Source organism: Hippocampus comes, unplaced genomic scaffold (assembly GCF_001891065.2).
Source record: "Hippocampus comes isolate QL1 unplaced genomic scaffold, H_comes_QL1_v1.1 scaffold36, whole genome shotgun sequence".
NCBI lineage: Eukaryota > Metazoa > Chordata > Actinopteri > Syngnathiformes > Syngnathidae > Hippocampus > Hippocampus comes.
The window spans coordinates 6,145,802-6,156,470 of NW_017805695.1; the positions used below are offsets into that span (position 1 = coordinate 6,145,802).

The 10,669-nt window shown below is 41.3% G+C and overlaps 1 protein-coding gene across 1 annotated transcript in view; it reads right to left on the reverse strand.

Moving 5' to 3' along the window:
* Nucleotides 1–731: 731 nt before the first annotated feature.
* The window catches only part of ptk7b (protein tyrosine kinase 7b), a 74,984-nt gene continuing 65,046 nt past the window's right edge, over nucleotides 732–10,669 (reverse strand). Inside the window, exons 14-20 of the mRNA XM_019881922.1 lie at nucleotides 10,049–10,249; nucleotides 8,784–8,945; nucleotides 8,465–8,697; nucleotides 8,294–8,374; nucleotides 3,145–3,296; nucleotides 2,890–3,068; nucleotides 732–2,590 (exon numbers count right to left, since the gene is read on the reverse strand). Of these exons, the coding sequence (XP_019737481.1) occupies nucleotides 2,430–2,590; nucleotides 2,890–3,068; nucleotides 3,145–3,296; nucleotides 8,294–8,374; nucleotides 8,465–8,697; nucleotides 8,784–8,945; nucleotides 10,049–10,249 (1,169 nt within the window). The 3' untranslated portion in view covers nucleotides 732–2,429. The remainder of the gene's footprint in view (nucleotides 2,591–2,889; nucleotides 3,069–3,144; nucleotides 3,297–8,293; nucleotides 8,375–8,464; nucleotides 8,698–8,783; nucleotides 8,946–10,048; nucleotides 10,250–10,669) is intronic.

The window sequence follows — 10,669 nt, forward strand, 5'->3', positions numbered from 1 at the left end:
GCGGCGGCCAAGAGAATTTGTCATGAGCTCACTTCACATGTTGCACCATTTTAAAGAGGGACTCCGATGAACAACTACACATTGGATAAGAACTCCCACCAGACTGACTTAATGTAACCTGCAATAGACGTGTAATAGAATATGTAAAATGTATTAAAAGAGATGGGTTGAAAACCCTGCCTTTAAAAAGATGTGTTCTTGTCTTAATAGTTTGCCGTGGTTCTATTTCTATTACCCAAATTTAACTACCGTACTGTATAGGGTGGGTGAAAATTAATTAGACATTAAAAAGTGGTAAGCCACATTCCTATGACAAATGTATTGAAACAATGCACGTTTTTTTTTACAAGATTCTAAAATGAAACATAAGACAATACAGTATAAGACGATAAAATAAAGTACAGTAATCTGCTATATTAGCTCCTGCACAATCCAGTGACCAGACATTCAGAAGTAAGGAATAAGAAATAAGACAATAAGAAATGCCAATTAGTGTTGTCTGTTTCATATGTATATTTTTCAAAATGGCTTGATATTAAACAATTAGCGTACTAATGTATAAGCAATTCCTAATTCTTTGTTATATCTCATCCCTCCTGCATGTCAGACAAACCTAAGATCACATTCAGACTGTTCAGGTGTGTTTCATTATGGTGTGGCCAGTCAGTATAATTACTTTTCTTAGTCACTTGCAGGTTGCTAAAAATACCACTGTTTAAAACAACTAATCAGGTAAAAACACTGTGAACCTTTATTGACAGCAGTCAATATACTTGTGTATATATCCATACATAATGGTGGAATTTCGCTGAAGCAGTTTTTTTTAAGTCTACATGTGAGTGTCTAGCATTCGTAGAAACATTACACTAACACACCGTAAAAAAACAATTTTATGAACAAAAGCATTTGAGTCATGTAAAAAAAATTAAAAAAAGAATTTAAAAAAAGAATAAAAGTGAAGCATTTTTCAATAATCCTTCATTTACCAGGCACTTAAGTACTGGTGACCAGCAGTCACCCTTTTGACCATCTTTTTTTGTACTTTATGTTAGCATGTTCGCTGCTAGGCCAGGCTATACACACACTGAGCTGGATCATGACAACAAACGTATAGCACAAGTACAAACCCCAATTCCACTGAAGTTGGGATGTTGTGTTGAACATAAATAGAAACAGAATAAAATGATTTGCAAATCATGTTCGACCAATATTTAATTGAATACATTACAATGACACGATATGCAACGTTCAAACTGATCAACTTTATTCTGTTTAGCAAACAATCATTAATTTAGAAATAGGATGAACATGATTTGCAAATCATTGTATTGTTTTTATGCATTGAATACAACGTCCCAACTTCATCGGAATTGGGTTTGGACCTAAGGGTTTCCTACTATAAACCAATATAAAACAACAAACACAACACAGGACCTTCATTATAAATAAACAGGCACCTGCATGGAGACAAAGAGGGATGTTTTCGGTGAAGTTAGTGCAAGGCCTCTAACATTATGTACACTGGTCCCCCTTTTGCAACATTGCACACAGAAACAAACGGGCGCAGAGGGCAATTGTGACTGGACCTCTGCAAAGAAGCATGTCGCAAGTTAAACATACTCGGAATTGATTTCTGCCATTTGGACACCATCACAAGTTTACATGTTAGGATGGTGCACCGGGAGCACGCACCTCAAGGTTAATACAAGAACAAAACACACTCATTAAAATATACAAAATCTCCATTGGAACAGTCTTACCATTACTTGGGTGAATACTAAAAAAAGATCCTTTTTTTTTCTTCATCATCGTAACAGGCTCGTTTAAAAAAAAAAAGTCAGCTCATGTTGAACATCACAAGTGTAACAGTTACACACCTTCATGCAAACAACTGCACATTTTGGAAATTACAGAGTCCCCACACACGCACGCGCGTGCGCACACTTCGCACATCCATATGGCTGGAGGTGATGACTAGGGCTGACTGAGGATGCAGCTGAGTGGAGGATGGGTTCAAAGACAGATGTTGGTTTGGAGCCACTTAAAATGGATACTTTGTTTGACAGATTGTGCTTGGCTGGTTCGGATTTGATCTGGATGTGTCTGTGTGTGTGCGCACAAATAGAGGCACCGAGTTCGTGAAAAATCTCAGAGTTCACACAGATGGGAAGTTGAACTGGGTGATCATCCATGTTGCGTTTAAGGCAAACTAAATTCACGGCGCTAGCCCCAAGTAGTCATTCAATATTTAAAAAAAAAAAAAAAAAAAAAAAAAAAGAAGAATGAGCGTGCATCCACTGAAATGGCAAACTCCTCCACACCTGTTTTCTAAAATGTCTGAAATGCATATTTAAAACTCTTGTTCCCTGAAATGTCAGACATTGCTGTCTTTATTGGTAGGGGAAAGGGCGTTCCCCTTTTTTGATGTCTCACACTTTGCTGTCAGAGGGCGGCTCTCCCAGGCTGTGGACGATGTCACTGAAGGAGGGGCGCTCCTTGAGGCTGGGGGCCCAGCAGCTGACCATCAGCTTGTACATTTTGGAGGGGCATCCTTCTGGGGGGGGCAGCTTCAGCTTGCCGGTCTGCAGGCCTGCAAGGGGAAGGGGCCACACACAGGGGATGATGTTTAGATTACATTAGATAGCGGGTTGAATAGACAATTACGGCTGTGTAAATATCAATCTATCCATTTTCGATGGTTTTTGTCCCCATTAGGGCCGTTTTAAAATATAAGTAATGGAAAATAACGAAATACATTTAATGATGTGTCTAACCCTGAGAGCACAACAATAAAACCATGAAGAAAAAAAAAGCTTCATGTAGAGTATGCAGATAGGTAGAAGTAATATCACAGTGGTACAACGTCACAAAAACAAAGCCGATACCAACCTTCCAGCACTTCGTTGTCTCCAAGTTTGGTGTACGGCATTTCCCCGTGACTGAACACCTCCCACATGAGCACGCCGAAGGCCCAAACGTCAGACTTGGTGGAGAAGTCGTCCTCAAACACAGACTCTGACGGGAGCCAGCGCAGGGGGATCCATGCTTGTCTGTAGTGATAGTACTCACTGTACACGCACAAAGAACAAGCACCGTTAGCAGTCATGACACCGACATCAGATTTTTGGTACTAATTTGTCTGACCTTTTGTAAACGTCTTTGCTGAGGCTGAGCGATGACACTTTGACGCGTCGCTGACTGCTGACAAGGCAGTTTCGGGCTGCCAAGTCTTTGTGAACGAAGCGATGATTGGACAGATGCTCCATCCCGTGAGCGACTTGGGCACAGATGGACACCTGCAGAGAGGAAAGTTTCAAGCCTTTATTTGATGTGGCGCTTGTGATCACAGTGTACATGTCGATGACAAAATACTTTGAACCAGTAACTGTAAGATTCAAATTATTGACAGTTAACGTGGGGTGCCATTTTCTATTCAATAGATTACAACTGGCGGCCCGGTGGTCCAGTGGTTAGCACGTCGACCTCACAGTGCAGAGGTACCAGGTTCAATTCCAGCGCTGGCCTCCCAGTGTGGCGTTTGCATGTTCTCCCCGTGCCTGCGTGGGTTTTCTCCGGGTACTCCGGTTTCCTCCCACATTCCAAAAACATGCATGGCAGGCTGATTGAACACTCGAAATTGTCCCTAGGTGTGAGTGTGAGTGCGGATAATTGTTCGTCTGTGTGTGCTCTGCGATTGGCTGGAAACCGGTTCAGGGTGCCCCCTGCCTACTGCCCGAAGACAGCTGGGATAGGCTCCAGCACCCCGCGCGACCCTTGTGAGGATAAAGCGGAACGGAAAATAAAAGGATGGATGGATGAATGGATAGATTTCAACTGAATATGTGCAGTTATTAAAAAACTCACTTACCTTAACTGATGATCATACTTCATTTCACTTTATTTTATGTTATTGTAAGGTGCATGTCAGACCTGTATGTCTTTTATATAATTTTATGGACCGAGTTGTTTATTTATGTCATTTTCTTTTTAATTGTGGCCATGTTCCATCTTGAATTTTATTTTCCTCAACTACTTTACCTTTAAGTGATGATCATTTTTAATGTACATTTATTTCAATTTCATGTTCCTCTGTCTGGTTAGATTGTGAGCTGAGCTGACGTAATTTTTTTATTTTATGGGTGTAGCAAGTGTATTTTTTTTATCATTTTATTTTTTAAAATGTTCTTTATGTTTTGGTTTTTGGAAGACCTTTTTAATCAAATTGAAGGCATCAAATTTACTGGTAGTAGCGTTTAACAATGCAAAGTACCTACTTTAGCCACACTCAACAAAATGAAACATTGACTTTTTTTTAATCAACTTTTATCTTCCAAGTGTCACTTATGAGAGGCAGTTTTAAGGATCAAATGTGAGTTTTCAGGAAAATTGGGGTCAAAATGTTTAACCCGAACACTTACTTTGGTCTTGGTGCTGAGAGGCTGAGATTTCACTTTCTCGTCTTTGTTTTTGGAAATCCTCAGGAACTGCTTTAAATCTCCCTGGTTTGACAAAAGCGAGAATACGTTTAAACACAAGTGAAGCAGAAAGTCCTCCTGGACCATCGACTAGTTTCTTTTAGTTAAGCGTACCAGGTCGTAGTACTCCAGAACCATGTAGTGGGGCTCGGCCTCTCTGCACAGACCCAGCAGGCGGACCACGTTGGGGTGGCTGAGCTTGCCGAACATTTCCGCTTCCCGCCGGAAGTCGAGCTGAAGCTGCTCGTCTCGAGTCTGGAGGCTCTTCACCAGCACCACCGTTTCCTCCTCCCTCTCGTCAATGCCCTTGGCTTTGGACAGCAGCACCTCGCCAAACTCTCCTTTGCCTGCATCGCACGTCACAGTGTGCTAACCGCAGCAACAGCAGCTTGCTTTCTTCACTGTTTGCATCCAGCAAGTGAACTTAAGTTACCTAAGGTAGTGATCGTCTGCAGGTTTGCTCGGGGGAAGTGCAGCTTGTCGCTGTTAACGTGGCTGTGGCGCTTCTCGGTTGTTGCCATGGTACCCATGTTGGTGAGTGCCACCTCTTCTTGGATCTCAGTGGTGGTGTGGCCATTTTGTTGAACAGCCCCTCCTTGACAGACGCAACACATTATGGCTATGACAATTTCAAAACGTTTTCGAAAAAATGTGGGAACTCTGATGAGTGCAGTCATGCAATATGAAGAAGTTTGCATTATAGATATGCATACTGTATGTACAGTATAAGTAAGAACAATGGGAGAGTGTAGCATACAAGTAACATCAAAGCATGGACATTTGTCACCTACAGGGATCAATGACGTTACTGCTTCAGGCCCAAATTTCTCAAGGGGACACAATGTAATGAGATCCTTCTTAAGCAACACAAATTACAACTTGATCTAATATGGTTTCACATATGAAAGGGAAGCTTTTCATGTTTAGTTTTAATTGCTGTCAAGAGCGAAACCTGGGTCAAAGCTGTGGTTTACCAATACAGCTTCATCTGGACAGCTGATCCTCAACATGTTTCGATGGTAATGAATATGTTACAATGAACTTATTAATTTTTATTTTTAGGAGAAGTGGTTTGGAAAATGAATGGATGGACATTCTATTCTTTGATTTTTGACAATAACATCATTGTGTGGAAGAAACCCATCACGTAGGATAGGTGGATAAACATACACGAGAAAGCAGGGGAAAAAAGACACTGATGAAAACAAATCCCCATACAGGTGCAACGGAAATAAATACCGTAAGAAAGGAAATTGATTTCAGTCGGTCGATTTTATTCAACTGAACTAGATAAATTTATCACTCCATAAAATTGTAATTCATTGAACTTCATCAGTGTATTATGACTCCAATAGACTTAATATTTTCTTTTCACTGGAGTTCACAGAATGAACACAAGATGGCGGCAAACACTTTCAGGTTTCAAATCTGAAGAAAATGAAGAGGAGGAAATTCAGAAATTGCCAAACATCTGTATGCCTGCACCCCAAGAAATCTATTATGCTTTGAAAATGTGAAAGAGTAGCACTTTTACCTTATTCTCTGAGGAAAGAGTAATGTATACAGCAAATTCCAACAACAAAAGCCAAATCTAAGTTTGCATTTTCCAGTGCAATGCTTTATACCCCTGTTTGAGAAGGCCTGGCGTAATAAAACAACAAAGGTCGAAACATTTGTCTCTATCATAGAGGCATACCATTGAGGCACTCCATCTCTGGCTCCTCTCCATCTGGACGTTTGTGCTGCCTTTTGGCGTTGCGCCTCTTTTTGCAGTAGAACATGAGGCCGAGCACCACGATGATGTATGCCACAGCCGCCCCCACAGACAGGCCGATAGTTTGAATCATCTTGTAGGGCGCTCTGTCCTCGTCCTCGTCATGCGTCTGGGCAGGTTTATCTGTGGGGTGCAGACATCAATAATAAATAAATGAAGTCCCAGAGTAGCCAATCTCCATTAATTTTATGTGAGCAAAATATCAAAATCCATTTGTCTCTTAAGAATCTATACTGGAGCATTATCCTCTTATCTGGTGGAAATTGGGAGTGGGAAGTGTGACTGTATTTGCGTTTCTCTAACAGACAATTTTAATGAAAGAGTGACTGTATATTGAAGCTTCAGACAACATACAAGAGACAAAACGGTATTAGATCTACCTGCCCAGTTCCATCACCCCACTGACAGCTGTAGTGGAACACAAGTAGCCATGATGTTTAACCTGCCAAGGTGGTTGGCAGGAGGAGTATTTGGAAGGCTTACTGAGTTGTCCCTTGTGTCCACTGTGTTCGTGTGTGCGCGCGTGTGTGTGTGTGTGTGTGTGTATATATATACGCAACTTACCAACGACATACAGCTGAGCCACGCGGTCTTGGATGCTGCAGCTGTTTCCAGCCACACAAGTATATCTGCCTGTGTTATCTGTTGTGACGTCTGCAATCACAAGGGAACCATTGGGCATCTTCTGGATCCTGAGAGATGGAATGACAATTTTGAGGAAACAATCTTTTGCACCATTCTAAAGGATCCTGTTAACTTTCAATCCATTGCATTCAGATCAACTATTTTTTTTTAAAAATGGAGATGGGTGTATTGAAACAGCGAGTGGATAGTGGGGTGTACTGTGTATGGTAAAATGTTTCACACACGCTCTATTTTTGCAGGCTGGACTCAAAGTAGTGAACATATCTTTCTCTGGAGGGAGTCTCACTGTCTTCAGAAGTCCCCAGTTACACCACAAGAAGCCACTAGATTTATTGCTCATCACTTTTGTTTTGAATAGTCCCTAGTTGGGAGAGAAGTCACTCAAGATTTGAAGCCTTTAAGTCTAGTGGACAAAGTCATGATATTGGCAACGATGAGTAGCCGCTCACTTTGTTGCCTGCACTAGCTCTGCCCCATCACCGTGGTAGTGAAAGCTATAATCGGCATTTGTATGAGCATAACTGTCCCTCAAAATGCTGTGATTTGAACAACAAGGTCGCAGGGTATTAAGTGTATTTTAATTTCGCTGGTGATATCATTGTGTGGAAGAAACCCATCACATAGGATAGTTGGATAAACATACACGAGAAAGCAGGGGAAAAAAAGACACTGATGAAAACAAATCCCCATACAGGTGCAACGGAAATAAATACCGTAAGAAAGGAAATTGATTTCAGTCGGTCAATGTTATTCAACTGAACTAAATAAATTTATCACTCCGCGAGTGGATAGTGGGGTGTACTGTGTATGGTAAAATGTTTCACACACGCTCTATTTTTGCAGGCTGGACTCAAAGTAGTGAACATATCTTTCTCTGGAGGGAGTCTCACTGTCTTCAGAAGTCCCCAGTTACACCACAAGAAGCCACTAGATTTATTGCTCATACCTCAACTACTTTACCTTTAAGTGCTGATCATTTTTAATGTACATTTATTTCAATTTCATGTTCCTCTGTCTGGTTAGATTGTGAGCTGAGCTGACGTAATTTTTTTATTTTATGGGTGTAGCAAGTGTATTTTTTTTATCATTTTATTTTTTAAAATGTTCTTTATGTTTTGGTTTTTGGAAGACCTTTTTAATCAAATTGAAGGCATCAAATTTACTGGTAGTAGCGTTTAACAATGCAAAGTACCTACTTTAGCCACACTCAACAAAATGAAACATTGACTTTTTTTTAATCAACTTTTATCTTCCAAGTGTCACTTATGAGAGGCAGTTTTAAGGATCAAATGTGAGTTTTCAGGAAAATTGGGGTCAAAATGTTTATCCCGAACACTTACTTTGGTCTTGGTGAGTTTTCAGGAAAATTGGGGTCAAAATGTTTATCCCGAACACTTACTTTGGTCTTGGTGCTGAGAGGCTGAGATTTCACTTTCTCGTCTTTGTTTTTGGAAATCCTCAGGAACTGCTTTAAATCTCCCTGGTTTGACAAAAGCGAGAATACGTTTAAACACAAGTGAAGCAGAAAGTCCTCCTGGACCATCGACTAGTTTCTTTTAGTTAAGCGTACCAGGTCGTAGTACTCCAGAACCATGTAGTGGGGCTCGGCCTCTCTGCACAGACCCAGCAGGCGGACCACGTTGGGGTGGCTGAGCTTGCCGAACATTTCCGCTTCCCGCCGGAAGTCGAGCTGAAGCTGCTCGTCTCGAGTCTGGAGGCTCTTCACCAGCACCACCGTTTCCTCCTCCCTCTCGTCGATGCCCTTGGCTTTGGACAGCAGCACCTCGCCAAACTCTCCTTTGCCTGCATCGCACGTCACAGTGTGCTAACCGCAGCAACAGCAGCTTGCTTTCTTCACTGTTTGCATCCAGCAAGTGAACTTAAGTTACCTAAGGTAGTGATCGTCTGCAGGTTTGCTCGGGGGAAGTGCAGCTTGTCGCTGTTAACGTGGCTGTGGCGCTTCTCGGTTGTTGCCATGGTACCCATGTTGGTGAGTGCCACCTCTTCTTGGATCTCAGTGGTGGTGTGGCCATTTTGTTGAACAGCCCCTCCTTGACAGACGCAACACATTATGGCTATGACAATTTCAAAACGTTTTCGAAAAAATGTGGGAACTCTGATGAGTGCAGTCATGCAATATGAAGAAGTTTGCATTATAGATATGCATACTGTATGTACAGTATAAGTAAGAACAATGGGAGAGTGTAGCATACAAGTAACATCAAAGCATGGACATTTGTCACCTACAGGGATCAATGACGTTACTGCTTCAGGCCCAAATTTCTCAAGGGGACACAATGTAATGAGATCCTTCTTAAGCAACACAAATTACAACTTGATCTAATATGGTTTCACATATGAAAGGGAAGCTTTTCATGTTTAGTTTTAATTGCTGTCAAGAGCGAAACCTGGGTCAAAGCTGTGGTTTACAAATACAGCTTCATCTGAACAGTTTATCCTCAACATGTTTCGATGGTAATGAATATGTTACAATTAACTTATTAATTTTTTTTTTAGGAGAAGTGGTTTGGAAAATGAATGGATGGACATTCTATTCTTTGATTTTTGACAATAATATCATTGTGTGGAAGAAACCCATCACATAGGATAGTTGGATAAACATACACGAGAAAGCAGGGGAAAAAAAGACACTGATGAAAACAAATCCCCATACAGGTGCAACGGAAATAAATACCGTAAGAAAGGAAATTGATTTCAGTCGGTCAATGTTATTCAACTGAACTAAATAAATTTATCACTCCATAAAATTGTAATTGATTGAACTTCATCAGTGTATTATTACTCCAATAGACTTCATATTTTCTTTTCACTGGAGTTCACCGAATGAACACAAGATGGCGGCAAACACTTTCACGTCTCAAATCTGAAGAAAATGAAGAGGAGGAAATTCAGAAATTGCCAAACATCTGTATGCCTGCACCCCAAGAAATCTATTATGCTTTGAAAATGTGAAAGAGTAGCACTTTTACCTTATTCTCTGAGGAAAGAGAGTAATGTATACAGCAAATTCCAACAACAAAAGCCAAATCTAAGTTTGCATTTTCCAGTGCAATGCTTTATACCCCTGTTTGAGAAGGCCTGGCGTAATAAAACAACAAAGGTCGAAACATTTGTCTCTATCATAGAGGCATACCATTGAGGCACTCCATCTCTGGCTCCTCTCCATCTGGACGTTTGTGCTGCCTTTTGGCGTTGCGCCTCTTTTTGCAGTAGAACATGAGGCCGAGCACCACGATGATGTATGCCACAGCCGCCCCAACAGACAGGCCGATAGTTTGAATCATCTTGTAGGGCGCTCTGTCCTCGTCCTCGTCATGCGTCTGGGCAGGTTTATCTGTGGGGTGCAGACATCAATAATAAATAAATGAAGTCCCAGAGTAGCCAATCTCCGTTAATTTTATGTGAGCAAAATATCTAAATCCATTTGTCTCTTAAGAATCTATACTGGAGCATTATCCTCTTATCTGGTGGAAATTGGGAGTGGGAAGTGTGACTGTATTTGCGTTTCTCTAACAGACAATTTTAATGAAAGAGTGACTGTATATTGAAGCTTCAGACAACATACAAGAGACAAAACGGTATTAGATCTACCTGCCCAGTTCCATCACCCCACTGACAGCTGTAGTGGAACACAAGTAGCCATGATGTTTAACCTGCCAAGGTGGTTGGCAGGAGGAGTATTTGGAAGGCTTACTGAGTTGTCCCTTGTGTCCACTGTGTTCGTGTGTGCGCGCGTGTGTGTGTGTGTGTGTGT